Source organism: Miniopterus schreibersii (genome assembly GCF_964146895.1).
Source record: "Miniopterus schreibersii genome assembly, chromosome: 9".
In the NCBI taxonomy this organism is placed as follows: Eukaryota; Metazoa; Chordata; class Mammalia; order Chiroptera; family Miniopteridae; genus Miniopterus; species Miniopterus schreibersii.
In genome coordinates this window covers 7,120,473-7,145,977 of record NC_138118.1, presented here as the reverse complement: position 1 = coordinate 7,145,977, position 25,505 = coordinate 7,120,473, and the positions used below count along the sequence as shown (strand labels likewise).

The 25,505-nt window shown below is 49.0% G+C and overlaps 2 protein-coding genes across 2 annotated transcripts in view; one reads left to right on the top strand and one right to left on the bottom strand.

The window, feature by feature from the left end:
* Positions 1-1,460, top strand: part of MGAM2 (maltase-glucoamylase 2 (putative)) — a gene marked incomplete at both ends in the record, with an annotated part of 64,872 nt that extends 63,412 nt beyond the window's left edge. Inside the window, 2 exon segments of the mRNA XM_081147722.1 lie at positions 649-799; positions 1,434-1,460. Of these exon segments, the coding sequence (XP_081003848.1) occupies positions 649-799; positions 1,434-1,460 (178 nt within the window).
* A 6,478-nt stretch (positions 1,461-7,938) lies between these two features.
* Positions 7,939-15,354, bottom strand: LOC308562036 (putative DBH-like monooxygenase protein 2; the record flags this gene model as incomplete). The annotated part of the gene is made up of 13 exons (XM_081147721.1): positions 7,939-8,181; positions 8,487-8,601; positions 9,135-9,265; positions 10,361-10,420; positions 10,550-10,646; positions 10,910-11,001; positions 11,327-11,493; positions 11,653-11,755; positions 11,913-12,080; positions 12,837-12,920; positions 13,164-13,325; positions 13,833-13,979; positions 15,067-15,354. The coding sequence occupies 13 exons, from the start codon at positions 15,352-15,354 to the stop codon at positions 7,939-7,941; spliced, it is 1,857 nt and encodes a 618-aa protein (XP_081003847.1).
* Positions 15,355-25,505: the final 10,151 nt, after the last annotated feature.

The following is a 25,505-nucleotide window of genomic DNA, read 5'->3' as shown; positions in this document are numbered from 1 at the left end:
TACTGCTAGCACTAGTATTGCCTTTCCTGGCACAACTACCTATTTCCCACCAAGTACTATTGAGTTTACAACTAGTACTACTGTTCCTAATACTACTATCGATTTTCCTACAAATACTACCACTGCCAGCACTAGCATTGCCTTTCCTAATACCACCGCTTATTTCCCAACAAGTACTCTTGAAGTTACACCTGATACTACTCTTCCTAATACTACTGATTTTCCTACAAATACTACCACTGCTAGTACTAGCACTGCCTTTCCTGGCACAACCACTTATTTCCCACCAAGTACTCTTGAAGTTACAACTAGTACTACTGTTCCTAATACTACTATCGATTTTCCTACAAATACTACCACTGCCAGCACTAGTGCTGCCTTTCCTAATATAACCACTTATTTCCCAACAAGTACTCTTGAAGTTACACCTGGTACTACTCTTCCTAATACTACTGATTTTCCTACAAATACTACCACTGCTAGTACTAGCACTGCCTTTCCTAATACAACCACTTCTTTCCCAACAAGTGCTAATGAAGTTACAGCTAATACTACTGTTTCTGATACTACTATCGATTTTCCTACAAATACTACCACTGCCAGCACTAATGCCGCCTTTCCTAATATAACCACTTATTTCCCAACAAGTGCTACTGATACTACCACTGGTACTACTGGTCTTAATACCACTGCTCTTTCTCCAACAGATACTGATGCTACTAGCCCTAGCACTACTGTGCCAATTACAGCTATTCCTTCTCTGACAAATACTGGGGCTGATAATACTAGCATGGATTCAGTTACTACAAATATCTTAAATATTACCACTGCAGGAAACACAACAGCAACCACAGGCATCACCACAGTTACTTTGACGACAAATGCTAGTTCTGAACAAACTACTACTCAGATCATGTTAACGTCACCTCCTGCAGGCACCCCTGGTACCAGCACCACAGATAATGCACTGACCAGAATCAGCACCACTACTTATCCACCAGATACCCCTACTCATACTTTAAATACCACATCCACGAGCACCACCAATGCACATATTACCAATATAATAACCAGTGTTACTGACATTATAAGTACTCCCACTACACACAGCCCAGCTACTGTGGATACAATAGTCACTACTCCTCAAGACTTCGCCACTCCCTCACACATGAACACTACAGATACTGAATCCACTACCAAAGCTACTGGAAATGCCACCACGGCATATCCTACCACCATCACTACAGATATTTTCCGCACAAAAACTCCAAATTCAACGACTACTTCTGATCCAGTCCTTACAAACACTCACGTTCCGGGGACAGCTCTTCCCAGCACCAATGCTGTGAAGAGTACAGAGCGTTCGGTAAATCACGCTGACGCAAAGAGCTCCAGGAGTGTTCCAGGTGATGCTGCACCTGTTCCTATTCCAGATACCACAGCAGCCTCAGACACGTTAACACCTGCTCTTCCAGATACAGCAGCTCACTATCTTGTAACAACAAATTCTACAGCCAGTTTTCTACCGATTGCAGCTAATGCTACCACAGCTACAACAAATGTTACCATATATGCTTCAAATACTATCACTCCTGATACGACACCAACGGATGCTTCTACTACTGCATTGACTTACGCTACAAATACCACAAACACTACTCTAGGTCCCTGATTACTGCTCAAGGTAGGATAACTACTGCAGACATCTCTTTAACACAACTATTACAGATATGGAGAATCAACGAACAGATACATGGTCTTGTGCTACATACATTTTCACAAATATTAGCATTAGCTTTTATAGATATAGCTGCCCCCAGCACCATAGACATTTAAGATATATCTCAAGATGTATCCAGTACTAGCTTTGTAGCTACTTGTTCTGGAACTAAAATATATAACAGCTATTTTTAAAATTATAACTTGTATAGCCCCATCAGTTAAAGTATAGATATTTTATATACCTTGCTACAGACTTCACAGGTGATTTTGGTGTCTTTGGATAACACCACATTAGGCTCTATAAATACTATTGCTTTACATGTGTTCATTGGGCTACGTACAGGACATAATACAATAACTGAGAGTGCTGGTGATACCTGTCACTCAAATAACTGCTATAGCAATAGTTATTAATATCATAGCACATTATTTAATTAGTAATGCAAAAACCACACTTTATTTTCCTATAGACTTTCCCAAATACCATGGCTATGAATGTAGGAATTTGCTATCGTACAAACTGGGGTATTATTGCCTCTAAAGGGACCCTATCTATCACTGTAAATATGAAAAATGCTACCATTGTAGTTCTCCTATACACTTTGACTCCAGGAACAAAAATAATTAAATTAGAAATATTATAGGTTACTTTTACTATAATAGAAAAATAAAAATGAGATGATCAATGTTAAAAACTTAACTTCCCAAACGTTTCAACCATTACTTCCATAGGTACTACCGATACTCTTACTACAGATTTGATAAGTACTTGTATTTATAGGCATTAAAAGTACTTCCAGGAAATTACAATTAATCTTACTTATGAGATAATCTTAGAGCCTTGCTGTTACCACTAATGGCTGGATTCACTGACACGGATCTAACTCTTCTATCGACCAGAAATCACCCAGGAAGAGATGAGTGTATTAAGATATAGCACAGGAGAGACAGCCTCTGCCCTGGGGTCAGAATTCATAATCTCATTCGCTTTGTCTTTTGTTCACCAGCTTTTCTTTCATTATTTGACTGTCCAGACTCTCCTTCAAGGGGTTAGGACTTCTAGCATGTTCTTTGGTCTTTCATGTTCACATTCACATTCACATTCACATTCACATTCACATTCACATTCACATTCACATTCACAATTATTTTTCTTCGATCTATTACTTTCTTCTCTCACCCAGACTCCCATGAATAGACTCATGGTTGAACGCTGTTGAAGGCTTAACTCTAGTGCAACATTTCCAAAATGTAGTTTGGGGACCCATGGGAGGCCCTAAAACTCTTCCTGGGGTTTACAAGGTCAAATCTGTCTTCATAATATTATTTGTCTTTTTCACTCTCGTTCTCTCTTTAGTAAACAGTGGCATTTTCTAGAGACTCTTTGCTATGTGCTGTCACCACACATGAGTACAGAGACAGATACGAGAATCTAGCTGTCTTCTATTAAACCAGACACTAAGCAGAGTTACGAAATATAAAATCATGTCATTCTTTTCATTAATTTTTTTTTCTTGCTTTGGAAAATATCGTTTTTTTCCTTTGGAGAATATAGTTGTTTTTCATAAAATATTTATGTTAACATAAGTACGTTGTTATTTTTAACAAATGAAAAATAAATATTTTACAAAATATTGTACACGTGAGTAAATTTTCATTTCTAATGCAGTAAATATGAGTAGATATAACCCACCTAAACAAAGCATGGGGTCTTCATTAAACTCGAATGCAGAGGGTCCTGAGACCAGAGGGTTTGGGAACCACCTCCCTAAGGCAGCAATATCCTAGTTTCACTCTCAGGGCCTGGTCACACACACCATGAACTTTCCCACCAGGTGGGGACTCCAGCGCCTGTGCTTAAGGTTCTTATGACACACGAATGTCTAACACCTACTGTGAACACCTTTGCACGACTTTCCGACCTGCTTCCAGGCCTGTGCTATTGTCCGGGTGGCTTGGTGGTGTTCCACGTGAGGGCCACAGATCGCCGGTTAGTTGCTTTTGCCTTTTGGAAGCTACCCGCAAAAGACAGTCCTCTGAACAACGCTGATAGACCTTACACCGGAGTACATATGCCTCTTAACTGGACCTTCCGCCTTGAAACAAAACAAAGCTCCTCATACTCATCTGTCCCAGTGGACCTGGCCACAGACTCCCTCACCTGGACCTTTCCTGAGGGGGCCCCCCGTTCACTTGTTGGCGCCGCAAACCCTGACCCGGGATCCTGCAGCCTGCTCCACGCCAGGGCAGACTAGTCGGCCAAAGGCTTCACTTAAAACACTTCGGGTTTGGAAAACTGAGGATGAACTTGTCCGAACAACCACCGTTCTGTCGTTACCGAAACTCAATCCTTTGTGTGTAGAAATCCGCGTAACTGAAGCATGGGATTTTGAAAGGTGAGTACTCCCGAAAAAACAAACAAACGAAAAGAGCAGCAGAACAGAACAAAGAAAAGCTGGACTGAAGGGTCGAAACTCGAAGGCTTGCACCAGATGTGGTCCCGGAGCCGGCAGCAAACAAGCGCGGGGGGCGGTGGAGCCCAGCGTCGCCTGCTGCCGGCCTGCTGGCTCCGCGGGCCTGGGCCGCCGGCGGCCCTCGCGCAGCCGACGCCGGGGCCCGCTTCTCGGAGCCTCGCCCGCTGCCGGCCTGGCGCCGGAACTGTCGCTTCAGCTGGACACTCCTTCGCTTTCCTTCCCTGCCTCAGTTTGCTCACCTGGGGATGGAGGAAACGGGGGGCTGCAGTGTTCATAGACGTGCACCCGCCGTCCGCGCGAGGTTGGTCATGACTCTCACGCGGTCCCCCGAGTGTCCTCATGTCTATCGGAACCTTTCCCTTCTTCCCCGCGGCCTTCCTGACAGCAGGGCAGATGTCCCCGGTGCTGGTCCTTTATTGGAAGGCTGCTCTGAGTCCCTGCTTTTCTAACTGAAGTTTTGGAAAGAAAACCTGTCCTCCAGAAGCGTCTGTAGCGTGTCTCAAACTGTGCTTCTGGGGAAAGGGTTTCTGGCTCTGTTTTGAGCTGAAACAAAATGTTTCACCGCTAAATTAAACAGTGCCCGTCTTTCCTCACTTTACGTAACAATTAAGTTAGTGGGATTTTATGTTATTTTTGAAGCTTTTTATACTCGCTGCTAGTCACATGTTGCCTTCTAGAGAGCTCTGGCCAAGAACAAAATGTATAAAAAACACATAACAGAGAAGAAAAACTTTGAAATAGCCGACAGAGTTCATATGGACTTTGTGTGTGTTTGCGTGCACGCGTGTGTGTGTGTGCGCGTGCATGCATGAGAATACATTATTTTATATTTGAAATATCATATTTTCTGCCAGTGAAATTTTCTTTGGTGTGTGTGATGAAATTAAACTTATCAGCGTTTCATCACTTTCTTCGAGGAGCACTATTATCTGATGGCGACTTGCTGAGTGAATGTGAGCATCATTGCTCAGTGAGGCCTTGGCTTATCCCCACCCTAGAGTGAGACATAGAGTTTCATGGTGTCCCCCAAAGGTGACTTGTGTCCAGACTCTGCTCTGAGGCGTGCACGGGATGAGAGCTGTTCCTCAGTTTATCTGCCTATGGTTATGCTTCTGTTCACTTTGATTTTGTCTAAACAGGGTATGAATATTGAAATACACACACACACGTTACAATCACATCATGGTGAAGGGGGCGTGAGGTGCGATGACTTGGTACTGTGCTGGGAGGAGCAAGAAGCGGGTGTTTTGTGGCTGGAGGTTTTTTGATGACAGTCTATGATGAGAAAACCTCAGAGAAGTTGACCTCAGTCCAGGCAAGATTGCTCATTGGAGCACAAGATGCCTAAAGATCTTCGGGAAACTACCCGAGGCTAGAAGTTGTATCATATAATAATTACAAGAGGAAATCAAGGCATGCTAATTTCAAATTAGACTGGAGGTTATAGTATTCTTCCTGGCAAGATATAACTTATGATCATAACAATTCCTATGACCTTCATGAAGATTTATATTTCTGATTCCAGCTGGGGGAAAATTCAGCCTTGTGTTGAATTATTTAAATAGATGATTAATCAGAGACAACGTTGGTAATATAGATGACAGACTGTGTTACGGACGCAGCACAAGCTTGCTTTCCAATATACGCCCGGGTAAGAGTGCACCAGAATTGCAACAGACTTTAAGCTTATGTAGCTTAAAATTTCCAACTCATGAAAAAGTTTCCTTGAAACCATGTCTTTCTAATCCTCACCAATACCCACATGCTTCCCCAGAAGTTTGCCCGTTGAATCGTTGGGCAATATTAATCTTAAAAACCTTTTTTCTGATAAGGAGCTTCTCAGAAGTCTACTCATAGCTTAGATTTTTCATCTTAAGCCTTCTGTCTGCTTAGCCTCCCATCTTTTCCATGGTGGCTACTATTTTCCTACTAATCATCTTGGTTAAAGCTTCCTGTTTCTCAAACATCCCTCTCATGGCCCCTCGTTTAAAAAAAAGGGGGGTGGGGGCTGTTGACTTCTAGCAATGTATCTATTTAAGTAAAATTGCTATTTAAATAATTGTCTATAAAAATCTAGTGATTCGAAGCTCTAAGAAATACATTATACTGATCTGAGCTCATAGTAATCTGGGCTTATGGCCCAAGGCCCCACCTGGACTCACAAGCTCGGGTAAAGAAATCAACTGAAACTCTGGGATTCAGCTCTGACCTTTACACAAGGGAATGTTTTTCAATTGCCCCTGGTTCCGGGAACGAAAACTTAAGATGGTGCCCAAGATAAATTGACTAATGCGTGTTTCGGCTTCTGTACCAACCGCTCTCGCAAGGCCATTAAAACAGTTCATCCCCCTCCAGCCAAGGAGGAGATGGTTTTTTTGCTTTCAATCCTGCTAGTGTAGGGGATGGGGGACGGCAGATTTGAGACCCCAAAGTGACCCCAAGTATTGCAACTGTCCAGCTGGCATGGAAGGAGCTAAAAGTGAACACTGAAGATTTTGCAGAATCTCAGATGAGAGCATCCAGAATTCTCCAGAATAAATGACAAGGAAGGTTATGGGCTTGGTACCTTCCGTGAACCTCACCAGTCCCAGAGGAGGTCTGTTACTCTGCCAGGAAGCAGGGCTGTGATGCTAGACCAAGGCTCCGCACCTCAAGCAGCGGTCTCCAAGGAATTAAGACCCCTCTCAACACCTCGGCATAGCCAGAGTAGGGGTCCCTTCCAGAGGACATGAACAGTGAGCAAGGAATTCACAGAATAGCGCAGCAGCGTTAAAGCTAGAACATAGGGCGGCATAGAGCTTCTCAAACTTAGAAGACAGAATGTCCCAGGAAGCTCTCAGAGCAGCCACCACCACAGGCCTGTCAACTGTGGTTGCAAACTGCAGGCTCTGTCCCTATGAACCTCCTCGACATGTCCTGGGCTCCAGAGCAAAGGACTACCTCTCTCCACCTTGCCCTTGACCTTTTCTCAGTGCCCAGTCTTGGCCAGCTAAGACTCTTCACACCTGGTGATTTGAGTGTTGAGAATGTGACATTTGATGGGATAAATAAAGATTATCCAGCAGTGGAAGCACTGTGAGGAGAGCAAGGATCGCATTATATGTGGCATTTGGGGCAACCAGGTCCTCTAATGCCCTCTGGATGCCTTTTACTGAGCAATTCAAGAGACCTCCCAGCTGCCTCTTCTGGACCAAGGCTCAAAGGAAAGAGATGTTACTAGGAAGCAGGTTTAGTTCTATTTAATCTGATGCTTTAAGCTTTGTCCCTTATAAACACAGCCTCTCTATCATATATCACACATGTGGCTTTCTGCCTCTGCCCCATGGGGAGGGTTGAACAAAAATCTCAGAAGAAACAGGAACCCCCTCCGGGGCCTGCATGGGGGGAGGAGGATTCCCAGGGCTCTCCATCTGCATTCAAGCCCCCTCCTCCCTACACGGCATCCCCTTGAGTGAGCTGGACCATCAGACTTCTCAGTGATCCACTATCTTACACCCAACCTTGGATCCAGATTTTGTCAGAAAACCTGTGGTCCCACTGGTGCTTCTGAAGCTTTCAAGGATGAATTGCATAGCTGGTCATGGAAGAGCCTTTATGGAGTGTTGCAGAGCCCAGGCCTGGGCCATGGGAAGGGACACAGATGGGGGACTTTCTGGGACCCAAAGCAGAGGGGAGTATCTGCATTTGATGACCAGGGGACTGAGCAGAGAGGGGCTTGGGTATCTGATGTGAGGAGATGATGTTAGATTCCAGCCTGCAGGGTGGCAAGGAGCCAACAGATGGCCCCCTGCCCAAGCAAGAAGGCAGCCAGGGAGAAGCACCTTGGGGTAGCAGTGCCTGAGGCTGAGAGAGCCATTGGTGCGGCCCTGAAGCCTGCAGGGGTCTGGTCCTGGGGCTCCACTTTGCCTCCCCATGACTCCAAGCAGGGCTGCCGAGGCGTAGGGTTGATTTCCGGAATCCAGCCTGTTGTGTTTTCCACTATCTCCTGCAGCAGAGGGAATAAAATGGGGGAAGGTGGAAGCCTCTTCACCTTTTTTCCTTCCTTCAGTCCTTACTTGCTTATCTCCAGCCCTTGCAGCCTCACAGGCTAACTGGGAGACTCCAGTCCCACCCCCAACCCGGAGCTGCCTCAGCCCAACTTTCTGCTTCCCCAGCCTCTCTTTCCCTGACCCAGTGTTCCTACCATTGTCATTCACCTCCTTCATTCTTCTCTGTTCCTGGCTTCCCCCAACACCACCCATACCCCTCCATCCTTAACCCTGAGAGGGTGGTGTCTCCCGGGACACTCACGTCAATGGTCTTTATGATCACAGTCTGCTGGGCCTCCTTGCAGGCTTTCTCAGCCTTCTTAATGCTCTCTGGAGTCCACTCAACATTGTTCATGGCCATAATGCCCTCCATGGAACTGAGGAAGTGGGGGCAAGGTGGGGGGCAGACAAGAGTTCAGGGTTGACTTAAAGCTTTGACAAAACATGTTTGAAATACCCTCACTTTTGTGAGCATCAGTTACATGTTGACATAAACTGTAAGGAATGTCTTACAAATCAGTGAGACGATCATGAGTATGGCAGGAGAAATAGCAGAACCCAGAGATGAGAATTTTTTAAGAGTGCCAAAGAGAAAGTTCGTACTCTGTAAAGAAGTGATTCTTAATCTGAGGCAAGGAAGCCCAAAGAGGTTGCTGCAGTGACTCCAGGGAACCTGTAAGTGCCCTAAAATTGTTTGTGAAATGGGATGTGTCTGCACAGATGTGCATTCTTGGAAAGGAGTCTCAGAGGGGACCCTTACCCCCAACTAATGAAGGGCCACTACCTGCAAGTAAACACAGTCTGACTGAATGAGGTAGTGCAGGAGAAAAGGGCAGACAGAGAATTTGGGCACAAGTAACCGTGCTTCTAGAGGTCACACTTGAGGGTCTTATGGTCCAGGATGACTCACTCTGATGCCTCCTCCCCCAGCTCATGGGCCACATAGATGATGTCAGGGTACCCCATGCAGCTGGAGATGTTGTTCCGGGGATAGTAGAAGAGGAAGATGAGGCACATCTCATTAACGGTGCTGGGACCCCCCTAGAGAAGAGGGGACAGATGAAGGGTCAGAGATAAAAGGCATGCAGAGAGAACAAGGCAGACAGAACTGGTTTAGGTGGTCATTCTACCAATGAAGCTGTTTTCCTTTCCCCTTAACCTCCAGCCAGCTTGCTGATCCTTGTTTACCACACCTCATCGCCCCTCTTCCTTCCTCTTCCTCTATTTCCAATTGGTGGACAGTTATTGATGCCAAAGAATTATCCCACATATCTGCCCCGTCTTCTATATTTCCACTGCCATTGTCTTGGTTTGAGAAGATAAGACAAGATATTAATTTTTTTTTTTTAATAAAAAAGAGGCCACTTCCTTGGAAGCTTCTCCAGAATTCCCCATTGTACATCTAAAAGACCCACACAAATATGTCACATGTCCTCTTCACTGTAGGAAGACCTCATGGTTTTCCCTGTGAATCCCCCTAGTGCATTATCTCTATTCTACTTTACTGATGCACAGCACTTTGTACCTTGTATTAGAATCCTTTCAAAGGCTGTGTTTTCTTCCTCCTTAGCAAGCAACTCCTTTTGAATCTGACAATCGTGGAACCATTCCTGACACACAATATGGGTGGGGTTCCTTGTGACCACAATAACAATAGCTGACTCTAATTGAGCATCTGCTACAAGTCGGACAATGACCTAGATGTCTTACATGTATTAATCAACTCTCACAACACTTATGCGATAGATAGTATCATTGATTCTTTTATGAATTAGAAAACTGAGACACGAAAAGCTTGAGTAACTTGTCTAAGGTTAGAGAGGTACTAATGATTGTGTTGGCATTCAAACCCAGGCAATGAGGCCCCGGAGTCCATGATCTTAGTCGTGATAACAGGCTAACTTTCCATGGTTGGTCTTAGTGGGTCACTGCCAAAGAAAGTAGGGAATCCTTGTCCTCATCCTGCAATCATTGGGGTGTGAGAACATGAAGAGCCCCAAGTGAATGGGCAATACCATTGCAGAATGAGGGGGATTCAGCTGAAATAATCAGAGTCACTTAGTAACCAAGGCCAAGGATGGGGCTCTATTCCAAGGCTACTGTCATGGTGACTCTGGTCCAGAGAGAGCTACTTACAAAAGTCAAGGAGTCTCGGTCCAGTGTCTGGTAGTGACACTCTATCAGCAGTTCATCTCCCTATTTAGAGTGAAACACAAAGGCCAAAAGTAAGACACAGAGAGACTAGACCAGCCTGACAATTCTCCTGGCTAACAGCAATGAGCCTGCCTGTCCCCGACTCCAGCTGTGTCTCCCCCAGGCTCCCACCGGCTTGATCTCCACGCGATGAGGTAAATCTCGCGTCTCCTGCAGATTGAAGTCGTAGGAGTCATCTTTACAGATTGTTCGGAGTTGTGTTCCGTTTCTAGAAGGAGAGAGAGGGAGGGTGGTGAAGTGGGGAGGGTGTCTATCAATAAAGAAGCCATGCGTGGGGGCCTCTCTGTGGGTACAGATTGTCCATAAAACAAGAAAGCTCCTCTTTCCACAGTCTTCCTCCAGGCATCTCTGCTCTGGGGATAATTCTGGCTCCTCCTCAACTCCCAACCTTCTGCTGCAGAATCAGTACCTGTTTCTAAGATTTATTCCCACCCGCACAAGGGAAAGCCGTGAATCCAGGCCTCCCCCTACCTGTACTGCACGGCCTGCAGAGCCCGCCCGGCCAGGTGGGTGTGGAGCAGGTAGCCATACACCTGGATGTCAGGCACCGGGGCCCCATTCACCTGTGGCAGGGAGGGGAGGCCTGTGGTCAGTTAGGAGCTCGCATCTTGCCCTGCCCGCCCCTAGATTCTCGGCCCTTAATACCTGACACCTTGTCTCATAACTGATCCGAACCCCGTTAGTTTTTACAGGGCCCCCCTGGGTCCAATCCCTGCCCCGTCCCCCCGACGCCTGCCATCCCTTCCATAACTCAGGTTAGCGGCTTTCCTGAGCGCCAGGCTGTAGTCATTGTCCCAGCATGGGGCTCAGGCTGTGTGTGCTGTGGAGCAGCCCAGGCCCGTGATGGGGAACCGGGACCCTCAGGGAGGGTCCCCCTCCCAGCCTCACCTCTTCAAACTTCTCTGTCTTGCACAGCCCGTAGGACAGGAAGGACTCGGCGCCCGGGGGGATGAAGTGGATGGGGAAGGTGAAGAAGCCCAGCTGCAGGACCCCCATGTCATACTTGCGCACCCGTGCGGTGTAGTACATTCGCATCCCCGTGGAGTCGTGCACACCTGGTGCGGAAAGGGACAGTCACAGGAGGCAGGGGACGGTCACGACATGGGGAGGAAGAGGCCCGGGAAAGCCTGCATGCCTCCCCGACACCCTCCCAGCCCCTAAAGGCATCAGGCAGCCTGCCCAGCAGTTCTTCCCCAAGCGCTCTAGGCGCTCACCAGGAAGGTTGTGAAAGTTGCTGTAATGAACCTCCAGTCGGATCCACTGTGGGTCCAGGGGCGTCCCGATGGAGATGCCCACGTCATCTGGGAACTGGTAGCTCTGTTGGATGGAGGGAGCCGGGCAGCAAGGAGGGTGGGGAGCTAGGTGCAGGGACCCATCCCAGACTTCCTCGGTGTCCCAGCCTCCCATCGGCCCAGCAACCTCAGCTCCCGACAGCATGCACCCGAGCCACCTATCTTCTCATCACAGGACTCACTGTGCCCCCGACAGCCCAGCCCACGATGACCTGGGAGCAGAGCGAGAAGGCGGGGTCGGCCCCGTAGCAGTCGCTGATGCCCGTGGGCAGGGCGCTGGCATTGCCACAGGCGTACACGAGGATGTGATGCACCATCGTCTCGTTGCGATGGACCATCTTGGGCTCAAACTGGTGCGGGGAGGGCAGAGCGCAGTCACTATGGTCTATGTCAAGCCCTATTCCCCCCATTTCCCTCCCCCAAATAAAACTACACCCATTCCCTGCTCTTCCAATTCTTCTGTTTTTCTTCCCCAACCTGCTATTTCCCCTTCAACTCTGTCTGACTCCTCTCACCCGCCACCCTTTTAAACCCCTCCCTGAGGGCACAGCATGCTCATCCCAGGACTCCAGCCCTTCCCTGAACAATAACCTCACCAGTCCGTGATATCTGAGCATGTAACCACTCCTTGTTGGCTTCTTTCTCTAAAGAAAATATGGCTCCCACACATTTCCCACTTATTATAAGATCATGCTTTTATTTATTTGATCAAAATTAGAACCACCCAAATATAAAATCAGGTGACCAAGTTTGAGTTCCCTCTAGCCCTTGGCCATGTCCCTCCCAGCCAGCACCTCCTCCTGGGCTAAGAACGCAATTCTGGGGCTAATACTTTGTTCTTTGCACTTCTTAGTTCATGGCCTTCGTCAAAATCTTGGCTGCATTGTGAGGCTCAAATAAAACAGTGCCGGGAGCTATAACTGTGGGCTCAGGAACTCATGAAACCACCGCGTCCACCAAACCTGGCCTGGCCCCACGTTAGCCCCGCTTCTTCCCTCCTGCTGCCTCCCAGCAACTGTCTGACTGACGCCATCCCCTCTGAGTCCGCTGTGCCCCCTGAGCTGCTCCACCTCCTTGACAGTGTCCTGTCGTCTGGGCCGCTGTACCTTGTATATGTGATGCTTCTTACTGACGATGGGGAGAGGGAGGAAGGTGCAGGCATATGTGGTGTCATCCTCTGGGATGAGGAACTGGAGAGAGACACACAGAGGCTGGGCTGGGGTGGGAGTGAGGCCCCCAGAGAAGCAAGGAAAGGGACAGGCGGGGGAAGGGTATTCACTTCAAGGCCAGCATGGCCATCCTCTAGGGACTGAGGGAAATCACAGACACCTCAATTCTAGGAACATAGTGAGCACTGGGAACAAGAAGAGGGTGTAGATTGAGCAGGGCAGAGGGGCTGGAGGAGTATGGGGGTGAGGATAGAGGGGTCTTACGTCAGTGATCTCCAAGTCATGGATGATGGTGTCCTCAGGGACGTCAAGATCGTCTGGGTGGACTATTTGTAGCAGGAAGATGGACTTGACAAAAGTACGCTCCCGATCCAGCTTCAGGGTGTCATCCAGGCCGTAGGCGGCCAGCACCCTCATGGTGTCGCTCTGGGGGAGCCACAGGCATTGAGGGGCTGTGCCCATGAGCAGCACTTCGCACACACCCACACCCAGAACCCGACACAAACTCCTTGCTCACATCTACACAGTGGGATGGGAAGGGCTTCAGACTAGGGGCTCAGGGCCAGTCAGGTCCTAGTTCTGCCTCCAAGGCCAACTTGCTGGAAATGTTGAGCAAGTCACATCCCCTCTCTTATGCCATCTCTATGCCTGTGTCCACCTCTGGTAGACGACACTCCATAACGTTCAGTGAAACCGGACAGGGTGCTTCAAGAGGGGAAGGCGGGGAGAGTGGGGTGGGCGCTGAATTAGTGGGAAGTCACCCTGCAGAGGGCTGGTGGTTTTTAAGAGGGGGCACAGTTGGGGCGGAGAGAGGTCCTAGGAACTGTGACCAGCTACCTGAGATGCATGGACACCCCAGGATGGGGGTGACGACATCTCCCCAGAAGAAAAAGCTGTTTGTGCTCAAATGCTTTCCTCCCCTCCCTAATTTACCGTAATGTCTCGGTCGTGAGGGTCACAGGAGCGGAAGGGCCTGGAGAAGCGCATGGTGGTATAGATGTCGTCTTCTGTCAGCCCCAGCAGCTCAGCATCCTGACTCCCGTCCTCCTCCAGGGTGTCTTCATCCACCAGGTGCTGGTCCTGGGGCCCAATGAATGTCAAGGAGTCAGACCCAGGAGCCCCAAGTGGTCATGACTTAGGAGCAGCCGGTGTCCCTTTAGCTCCCCTAAGATGTTAGATTAGCAGAACCCAGAGCTTCTTTATTATGTGCTTTGTTCTTAGGGCCGAGCAGGGCACCAAGGGCGGATCCTTGGGGCAGAGGGACAGCCAGTGTCTGAGGGGAATTGTACCACCTGACTTTTCTTGACTTCAGTTTCAAATCTCACCTTCACCAGCCCTAATATTCCTGTATCCCTAACCCTCGGGAGCTCACTTTCTCTCTGAGCTCCCCACGCCACTCATCCTGTCCTGCGGCTCTTAACACGGGCACTTCCCTATGTCAGTGCAGCGCAGAGGGGTGAGGCTGAGACGGGTGAGCCGCTTCTTCATCTGTAAATTGGGGTCATAATCATCCGCCTCCTAGTGATGCTGTGAGGTTTAACGTGCAAGAGACTTGGAGCAATGCCCGGTTACTCAAAAACATGTAGCCCGGCCGGGCGGGGCTCAGCAGCTGAGCGTCGGCCTAGGATCCAGGCGATCGGAGTTCGATTCCCGGTCAGGGCACATGCCCGGGTTGCGGGTTCAATCAGTGACTCTCTCATCATTGCTGTTTCTATCTCTCTCTCTCCCTCTCCTTTCCTCTTTCTGAAATCAATAAAGATATATTTAAAAAACAAAAACAAACAAAAAAACATGTAACAATTCTAAGCTATGGATGCTTCTGTGGCTGCTGTGATCTATCTGATGGAGCTTAAAGGAAATGGAAGGTGAAGACTGTGTCTCAGGATGAAGAGCTGTGACTCCCCCCTCAGTGACCTGCATTTAGTGGGCTATTAGCAGGTATGTGGGACAGGACCCTCTCAGTCCAGTGAGTCCCTTCCTTAGCGCCCAGGGACATATAGCCTGGAAGATGTGGCCTGAGTCCCTCCAATGGACCACTTCTGCCAGCTGGTGTTCGGGGCACGTGCCTGCTTATGTTTGGAAAATGTGGATCCTTCCTGGACTCAGAGCCAACCAGAACCCCAGCAAGAGACCCTCATCCGTGGAAGAAAGTCACCCCCCGACTTACCGAGAAATAGACATTGCCGTTAGGCAAGACACCTCCAACCACCAGATCGCTTCCCACGACGGTGTAGCGATTTGTGACCCCCAAGCCCACCCAGCCAGCTGTTCGGACCTGGAGCTCAAAAGTAATCATCTCGGCCTCAAGGTCAAAGTCCCAGCGCAGGAAAACGACATTGGAAGGATCTAGGAACCTGGAATAACGTAAACGAGATGTGGGGCTGGGGCGGTTGCCTTGGGAGGGGGCTGCCAGGACCGTAAATAGAAGGAGCCCGAGGAGAAGGGCACAGGCCATGGCTCCTGGGGCCGGGGCGCCTCTCCTGCAGGGGAGCACTCAGCAAGGATGGACTTATATGTGCTCTCCCCGTGCCAGGCACCGTGCCATAGGGGAGGGACAGACCGGGGCTCTTCTAATCTGATCATGCCCTGGGCTCAGAGTGGTGCCACTTACATAACCCTGGAGGGGTGCAGAGGGGTGCAGAGAAGATGCTCTTGTCCTGGACTTGGGACCTGGCATGAAATTCTCAGGCGAAAATTTTTTAGACTCTAGTACCCCAACCCCGTGCCAGTGCCCTGCCAATGGGAGCCTCGCAGAACCAAGGGGGGTTAGTTTTTCCCTCTCCTTTCCTCTCCTCTCCCTTCTCTTCCCCTCCCTTATTCCCCCCTCACCCCCATTCCTGGACCCTTGGATGTCCTTACTGAGCCCTCCATCCTCTGGCATGTGTCCCCAACCCCATTTCTCATATATGTTTTTTTTATTTCAGAGAGAGGAGGGGAGAGTGAGAGAGAGAGAGAAACATCAGTGATGAGAGAGTCATTGATCGGCTGCCTCCTGCTCGCCCCCGACTGGGGATTGAGCCCGCAACCCGGGCCTGTGCCCTGACCGGGAATCGAACCCCGGTCTCCTGGATGCTAGGTTGACGCTCAACCGCTGAGCCACGCCGGCCGGGCTCATGGGTATTTTCTATTTTCTCTGCATTTAGAACTGGGCACGAGCAAGGGTGTGGTGGGGGTGCCTGTGAGCCTGCCTGTCAGCCTCCGGGTCCAGCAGGAAGGAGAGACAGACGTTGTTGGGGGGTCAGGGGGCGACCGTGATTCCCGTCTCCGGGGGAGTCTTAGCGCTAATCCCAGGAAGGACAGGGAGAGGTGGAGGAGCCATAATCAGCTTTCGGGTGGGCGAGTCGGGCAGCTTTGAGTTTCTGGCATTCCTGGGCAGGAGGCGGGCACGGGGGGGGGGATAAACTGGAACTCGCCTTTGAGAGGTTTCGGCTCTATCTTTCCTCCCAGGAACTGCTTTCAGAGAAGTCACCTTTGGGGACTTTCACTGGAAGCTTGCATCTGTCCCCATGGGTACTGTGCAAATGGTAAAATGCCAGAAGGGATGTTAGAATATTAGAATACAAGAGTGAAAAGGGATATTAGGTCCACTAAACTTTCCAAAATTTCCAATCCATGTAATTTTTAGATGAGAAAACAGGAACACCAAGGGTAGCAAGAGTAGCGCCTGCGCCTGGTCACTGCCAGGCGGGGCTAACCCAGGACGCGGGCCCTGCCTCCAGGCCAGTGCTCTCTCCCGCACCCCCTTAAGTCACAGGCACCCACAGGGCACAAGCCCCCTCCAGGTATTTCCACCATCGCTCATTCCTGGATGGAGTTGGTGTCATCGCTGACAGCTGCTTGGGAGGGGACCAAAGTCGCACCCTAACTCCAAAGCTCTTTCCTCCCAGGGTTGGACACAGCTAATCTGAAGTTGGGAACTACTTCATGAGCTCCCCCCTCCCCTCGTGTCCTTCCTCCATTAGACAAAGAGAGGCTCATAAAAATTAACTAAGACATGGATCCAGAGAGCCTCTCCCAGCACAGAAACTGGACCACATGTCTTCCCAGACGGAGCGGGCAGGACCCGGAGCACCTCTTTAGGCCTCCGCTCAGAGCCTGCATATTCTCCTCAGTGCCTTCTGAGTTCTTCAAAGCTGCTGAGGTTGTTTGCAGCTGCAATGGGCACCTGAGTAGTAGTTGGTGTGTGGTGGGGGAGAAAAAACACATTTCCTGGGGGGGCAACCATAATGCCCGACTCTGAGCGTGGGAGAAGGTAGGGAGCTAGGCAGCCATCTGGAAGGAAGAGGCTTACCTTGGCCCAGGACGGGAGCCAGGCCAAGACCAGAGGAGGAGCCTGGGGAGGTAACGACCTTGAGGAGCAGGAATTCAGGGAGGAGATAACAGGAGTGTCAGAGACACTCCGATCCCTATCACACTCCGGGATTAGGCAAAGGGCGGAGGCGGCAGGGACGTAGGACAGAAGCTCTGTAAACCGAGGCGTGCCCAGGGTCCCTTATCCTGCGATCTGGGCAGCGAGGAGGCAGGTCAGGGAAGGAGCTGGAGTCAGCCGCTGTGACCCAGGGAGCCCGCTCCTGGCCCGGCCGGCTTCCCAGGGGACCTTTATCTTCCTTTGTCCCCAGCTACACTCTCCTGCCAGCCCCCTGTCCTTTTACCAGCTCATCCCCAGAGTGACTCCCTCCACAGGCAAAGCTCAGAACTCAATGCCCAGGGCTTGCTGGAGTGAGGACACCTCTCTCGGGTGCATTTTCCTGGCATTCAGAACGTGTGATTTGGGCCCTGCTCCTGGAGCTTCATCCCTCCCCCTCTCTGGGGTAAGGAGGTGGGAGCAGGTAACAGAACAAAAGGCAAATGTGAATCAGCGCATTAGTACTTAGTAGGTAGTGCAAGTGACATCTTGTGCACAGATTGTGCAATTTTGAAATGTGATAACAAAAAATATCAGTGAAGTCGCTTTGTACAGAAAATTGTACATAATGAAAATCTGTATTTTTTTTTTTTAGAACGAAACACAGCTTGGAAGTTAGCAAGCCAAGGGAATTATAAACAGTATTATGCTGCCACCAAATGGATTCTTTGTTGAAATCAAGGGAAACCCTATTGTTGTCTTTGGGATTAAAACTCCAGAAGATTAAAAAAAAAAATAGCGAATCTGGGAGGTGCAAACCCCAGATGCCAGCCACTGCTGGGCCCTGATACAGGGACTCTCCAGGGACGTAGGCCTGCAGACTTGCCCTGCTCTGATTTCCTTCTTCATTTATCGGGTGTCTGTGATGGACAGACCCACACTCCATGGAACACAGACTTGAAATAGCAAAGCTAAACCCCTGTGTCTCTGCCATCCCACTGTCTGTAAATGCTGAGGTTGGAGAGATGGTAGATATGGGGACTTATTTTAAATCTAATTTTGAAACTGGGCAATGGGTCCGGGCTGCCTGTCACCACTTGAGTCAATTAAGCAGAGACAGGGTTGAATGGTATATGAGCATTTATTCCAATATTACCTAGCGGCGTGAGCTTGGGCCTCAGTTTCTCCATCTGTAAGATGGAGATAATAATGAAAGCTATTTCCTAGGAATAAATGGATTCATACATGAAAAGTTCTTAGAGTAAACTTGGTACAGAGTAAGCACCTTGTAAAGCGGACTTTTATTCAATGGCAAATTTCAAATTCAATTAAAATAAGATAGAATTAATAATAGTTTTTCTTTCTCTAACCATCTGTCACTTAGTCATCCACAGAGATTAAAATCACAAGTTCTCCTAACTTTTTGACATTAAGAAGCCATGTTTTTCAGAAAGTTTGGAAACCAACGATCTGGGAAATTGTTAGGGGAGAGATGCTGATCATACTCTGTTGACTGTGATTGTTAGCTATAATTATAAGAAATATTAATCATGTTCTGTTAACTGTGATTATTCTGTTCTAATTAGAAAAAGCACTTTCTAACCTGGCTGGGAGTTGTACACCCCAGGGCATGGGAGTTACCCTTGGAATGCGGTCCATCCTCCTGTTCGGAGAACTGCCTGTTATCATGGAAAGATTAACAATCTCGTTACTGAAACAATGGAATCCCGGAGCACCTGCCCGTTGTAGCCCCAGCCCACCTTGCCTGTAATCTGGTCCCTGAGGAGTCACTGTCCCGTAGAGCCCTTTTCAACCCCCAGCCCACCTTGCCTACTTCCCCATGCCTATAATTCCTACTTTCCCATGTAATCTTTGTCCTTCTACCCAATATAAGCAGCTGGTTTATGGTAACTGTGGTGTCCCTCTGTGTTTGCTAATTGGCTTTAGCCAAAGGAAAAATAAACTTGCAAATCTCTCTGACAGGGAGTCATTTGCAGCTGGGTGTGAGGCATCTTCTCTGAATTAAGTTTAGGCTCATCTTCCTGGATGGTTTCTATTTCAAAGGGATGCCTGTAGGTCTTAACCCTGGCAAGACCTGCTTAACTTTTCAAAAGATTTACATACATTTCAAAGAGAGAGAAAGAATTTATATGTTTTTCTAAAGTAAATGCTCTCAGAAAATGAAGGAGAGCGAAGTTTCTTTCCTTATTTTTAACTGGGAGAATTTTTTTTTTTTATTCCCCCCCCCTGGGATATTTTTCCATTGCTTTTCAGAGAGAGTGGAAGGGAGAGAGAGAGAGAAAATATCAATGTGAGAGACACACATCAGGGTTGGCTGCCTCCTGCAGTCACCCTGACAGGGGCTGGAGATCAAACCTGCAACAGAGGTACATGCCCTTGGCTGGAATAGAACCCAGGACCCTTTAGTCCAAGGGCCGGCACTCTAGCCGCTGAGCCAAACTGGCCAGGGCTAACCAGGAGAATTGAGCTCTGATGTTGAGTGTGTATTTGCCCTTACTGAGGGAAACACAAGGAATTGGAGATGAGCTTCCCTTGTCTGCGGCCCAGTGTGGTCTTGCAGCCCACACGGGAAGCACGTGGGGGAGGAGAGAGGTCCCAGTTCCATCTACAAGGATCCTCTGGTTGCATGGAGATATTTTAATCCCTTGGAAAGAGTTGAGGCACAATTGGGAAGCAAGTTCTAGGCCACTCTGGGACACGGGAGGGTGCGGGGCCAGTCGGTGAAGGCTCCCCGTGACTGGGGACTGTGCATGTATGCGTGGGAGTGGGGTTCGCACCCAGGAAACAGGAAACGCTCTCCGGGGTGAGGTTTGAGCCTCCGTGAGAAGATGAGACAAGGTGTTGTTTCCCGGAAAAGCCACTCACTCCCTTCCTAGTGTCAGGCCCGGAGAGTGTCAGCCACGAATTGCTGCCTTGCAGGCCAGGGCCCTTCTCTCTTGCCTGTCTCACTGCCCTGTCCCGCTGGCCCGTCCCACTGCCCTGCTGGAGAGGAGCTGGGGGGCCGGGGAATGGCACCTCTTTGCCTTCTGTGGGGCTGGGTGCTCATGGCTGCCGTGAGGACAGGTCAGATGCCAGGCAGAGAAAGCCGCTCAGTGGGTTGAAGGGGGGCAGGAGGGATGGGGTACTGGGGCACCAGGAGGCACAGAAAATTTTGTTCCCCCATCCCAGCCTTGCCCAGATCCTCCCGGGCGTAGCCTCTTGCCCCGAGAAAATACCCTTTCTGTTCCCAGCTGTCTCCTATGGGCACTGCTCATGGGACCCCCTCTTCAGGATTTGGCTGTCCTAGTTATTTCTGGGGTGACCTCCACCGCCAGTACCTCCAGCCTGCCCTGCCCATGTGTTTCAGGTGCCACTTTGAACTTAGTGGATCAGAGTCCCAGGTGGGCCCTTATACGTCGTGGACAGGCTGAGACCCTGCAATGCTTCCTGAGGGACACCCAGTACCCCTGGATGAGCTGGTACCAACAGGATCTCCAAGGGCAGCTCCAGATCCTGGCCACTCTGCGGTCTTCTGGGGACAAGGAGGTCATATCCCTTCCTGGAGCGGATTACCAGGCCACGCGGGTCAGTGACACAGAGCTGAGGCTGCAGGTGGCCAACGTGACCCAGGGCAGAACCCTGTACTGCACCTGCAGCAAAGACACAGTGAGAAAGCCTCCTTGGCCCAGTGTATAAAAACTGCGCCCGGTTCCCACCCACGGAACAAGCTCCTCCTCCTCTGCCTGGCAGTCCCCCGAGCCTGCAGATCCCCGCCCCACATCCTCCCTTCTAGTGGACTCTGCCTGCATAGCGCAGTGAGGGGCCAGGGGCCTGGGGCCACCTGCAGACCTTGACTCCGCCACCTGGGAGCTGCGAGCTGCGGGGAGACTGCATCTGCCTGGAATGTAGTTTCTGTGTCTGTAAAGTGCAGACACTCTCCCCAGCTCAGAGGGCCCCCGAGGATTAAACATCCCAGGTCGGGTGAAGCCTTTAGTGGAAGACATAGGTACACAGGAAGCACTTAATTAGCATTAGCTCCTGTGCACACAGTCTGCATCCAGAAAAGGCACATTGCCTTTTAATAGCAGTCTGCACGCCCCCAAGGGTGCTGGAAAGAAACCTGGAGGAATTCTGGGCGCTCAGAATAATTGTCTCATCTGTGCCCCACCCCTCAAGGCCTGGAGTAAGCAAACACCAGCTTTTCCCAGTAGATCCCCACTCTCAGTGCTCACCACCACCTCGGCTTCTCACACGCCCATCTCAGGTTGATCCTTTTAAGAGAGATCCTTAGAGAGGGCCTGACCTGGCAAGGACCCGGATCTGCCATCCACCGTGGAGGGCTAACCCAACACTCACCTTTCCAGAAGTCAGGGCTCAGAGCCGGTCTGCACGTGGAGCAGAGCGCCGGGGGGCTAGGAGGCCAGACCCCGGCCAACACCCAGGAACCCCGGCTGAGAAATGCGGCCTCCAAGAGGCCCAGCTTCCCAGGCTCCGCAGACAGGAGGCAGCCGGGCTGCGGTGGCCGAGCCCTGCTTCCAGCTCGGACCTTCTCCACCCCAGGTGAGCAGGCAACTGGGGTGCCAGGTGGGAGTGAAGAGCAGGCATTTCAGGGGCAGCTCAGCCTCTGAGGGTGGGGTGGGTGGTCGTGGTGCCCAGGGGCGGGCAGGCTCTTTCCTCAGCGCTTGTGTAGAGGGGAGTTTTCTCCATCAGGGGGCGCCATCTGCCCACAGTTCTCTGCCCAGGCAGGGCCTGCGGTCAGCCACAGGCGCTGGTCCTCTCCCAGCCGGTCTCAGGCGCTGTGGGGAACATCTGCCTGCCCAGCTCTAGAGGAAGACAGTGGGGGGGACGTCTAGACCTCAGCCCAGAGCCCTGGGGACATTTTGACACCTGGGTCCTCTCATTCCTCAGGAAAGGGACCTCTGTTTGAGAACACAGTCACCGGGAGGTCCTTGGCCACCAAGAGGCAGGCCAGAGAGGCCCTGGGCAACCTGCTTTTAAAGGTAAGTTGAGGCTCTCTGCTGGTAGCTCTTGAAACAACGGAATCTGAGCCTCTCGGGATGGAATGGTGGAAAAACACCATTGCTCTGACGGGCTCCCTTTTACCTCAGTCCCTCAGACCTACAGGGAGACTTCCCGGATGCCATTCTGCTCACTTGTGCCATGAACTGTGCCTGAATGCCATTGCCCAGGCCCTTGGTTCCGTGGTACTTAAACTAGCCCCCCTAGACTGACAAAGGCTAGGGTTCAAACATTGCTTTCTGTTGTTGTGACCGACCTATCTTTTAATCCATTGCTTATAGTTGGATTTTGCTTTGCGATCCAATCTGAGAATGCTTTGCTTTTTAAATTTTATTTTTATTTTTTTCAATTACAGTTAGCATTCAATATAATAATTAACAAACAATGCTTTATGAATGAGTGGACAATGTTATCCCATCATACTCAGATAGGAAATATCTGTCTGTGTGAAGGGAGGCTCCTGTCTTCAGGTTGACAAGAGTGATTCGCCCATGTCATTACAAAGTATGTTCAACTTTAGTTTCTCATTCAATACTTTCAAATACCTGGGATTCAACAGGACCAGATGGCAATAGACAGAATTATGCTAATTGAATCTAATTGTTTGGAGGGAAAAAGTAATATATTATCTGATTGTGTAAATACAATTCTGCTCTGTAGTTTTCCCAGAGTTTGCATTATAGACTATCTACTCAGTTTTCAGTACTTTGCTGGATCATGGTGTGACTTTCAAGACATATAAGACATGCTTCTTCCCCTTTACTTCCTCCAAATTTTACCCCTCTTCTTTCCTTTCTTATTCTTTTATTTTGAATGTCCTTGGAGAGCAGAAGGCATAAGCTCAGATTTTCACTTGCAGTTCTGAGAGGCAGAGAAAAGTGGACAAACATCTTTATTATAATTCAGATTCTTGAGCCCAGAGCAGAAGCACAGCCTGTATTTATGGCCTGCACACCATCATTTCTGGGCCCCTGAGCAGGAGAGCAGCAGTGGGTCTAATGTCAACGTAAGGGCTTAGATACAGGTGGGCCCGGGGAAAGGCCAGTTCATAATGGGTTAATAATTATTAGGGCTTCAGGATCCACACAAGTCTCTTGAACTTATGTAAACATCCACAGTGCCCTGATGGGGGCTTGTTAAGTACAAACTGATAAAGTTTCAGGATCCTAGCTTTTTGGCCTTGAGAATGGTGGTTCTAGGTAGGGGGTATCCCCTTACCCAATGGGACAACATGCTCTCCAAGTCCTAACATAATGTTGTTAGGATTTGAGGAGGCTAATGAATGATACACCTATTTTCTCACATAAATTCTGAACAAATTGAGAGAGATAAAGGAGTATGGCAGGTGGAGAGGAAAATTTCCAGCAAAGTTACCGAAAGAGCTGGTAGAGAATATGACTTAGATATGTGGCAACATCTAGATTCCCAATGCCACATGTTAAAATTAGAAAGACTTATCCCACCATTCAGAATATTGAGTAGTGGATTCCATCATATTTATATAACCTGACATATTTGAAAATAGTGGACTGATGTGAGTCAACAAACCTGTTATATGAACTGATTCTTTGCCCCTTGAATGAAGGGGAACCTGCCAGGGTGCCCTAGAGAATGGACCATGTTCTAACATTGAGAGTCTTCCTTCTGGCCTATACAAAAGTGATCTGGGTTTTAACTTGGTGGCTTGTGCTTTAGGAACAAGAACATAGCTAATTTTTTTGAGAGATCCTGGATTGGAATTAGTACTAATTGGTGGTGGTGGTGGTGATGGTGGTCTTGGGGAGACTCACCCATGCTATACTTTGATCAGAGTGGGGCTTATAGAAATTAGGGAATAAATAGATTTTTAACCTAAGTCTTCCTAGAATTTTCCCCATTTCCTGTGTACGCTGTGTGTGTGTTTGGCTGGGGGAGGGGGTATAATTTTTTCTATAACTGGTAGAAACTCTACAACTGTTACAGGCCCTGCCTGGCCTGTGAAGTGAGGGGTTTTGCCGGAGGAAGGGCTAAGAGAAAATTGGTGGGATTTCCCATTATAAATCTGAAACATTAGCTCATTGAGAAGATCGGAACTAGCAACACAGACTTGAAGTATGCTGGCTGACAATTTCTATTATAATCCCATTCAGTTCTTCAGCATGGCCAAGCCAAAAGAGGAATGAGGAATGATAGTGGTTGATGATTGTGTAATTAGATAGTAACAATTATAGTTACTGTTCCATATGTAGCCTCCTTACTAGAGCAAATGCAACCATTCACACTTGTATACAACTGCTCATCTAGCAAGTGTATTTTGTACATTGTCTTTGAGAAACTCAGGATTAAATAGCTTTCATTCGGCAGGGACAGCTATAGGTTTTCACCTCCATGCTCAGGCAATCACCATTGCTCTGGCCTTGAACTTGACGACCTCAAAGGGCTCCATACTGGTCTGTTAAACTGATGGTATTATGTTGATAGGACTAGGTGACAGGAAGTAGCAGGTTTCCTGGATGACTTGGAAAGACAGATACGTGCTGGTGGGTAGGCGATGTGACCAGTGAAAATACTGTCACCTGCTTCTACAGTGAAACTTGTGTCGGTTCTGCCACTGAAACGAACATGTTGTACCTTGTGCTCTCTGCTATTAAGAACAATGCGTGAAGGCCTCTAAATTTTATAAGCAGCAGATATCTTATTAGGATATCGTGCTCTGAGCCATTTAATGAATGGTCTAGAAAGTTGCTAGTTTATGATGAGAGTAAGTCAGAAAAGTCTATCTGGCCAGCACAGGTTGAAGTGCAATTGGCTCTGTTTCTTGGGTTTAAACTCTGCAGATCCAATGGTGCCAGAAGCATGCTAAATGAAGCTTATGGCAAAGTCTAATAAGAAAATCAAACCAGCCTGGCCAGTACGGCTCAGTTGGTTGAGTGTCATCCCATGTACCAGGAGGTCGCCGGTTCTATTCCCGGTCAGGGCACATGCCTGAGTTGCAGGCTTGATCCCAGTAGGGGGTGTGCAGGAGGCAGCTGATTGATGTTTCTATCTCTCCCTCTCCTTCACTCTGAAATAAATTAAAAAACATATTAAAAAATTAAAAAAAGAAAGAACATCAAAACAGAGATCCTTAAACATGGTAGCAAAGTTATGCTCCCTTCTCCTTTTTGGGAAATAGCCTCTGGTTTGCTGCTATGGTCTGGTGGAGACTAAATGCCTAACTCCCCATCACCAGTTGGCCATGAAACTTGACCTAGGTGTGGCTA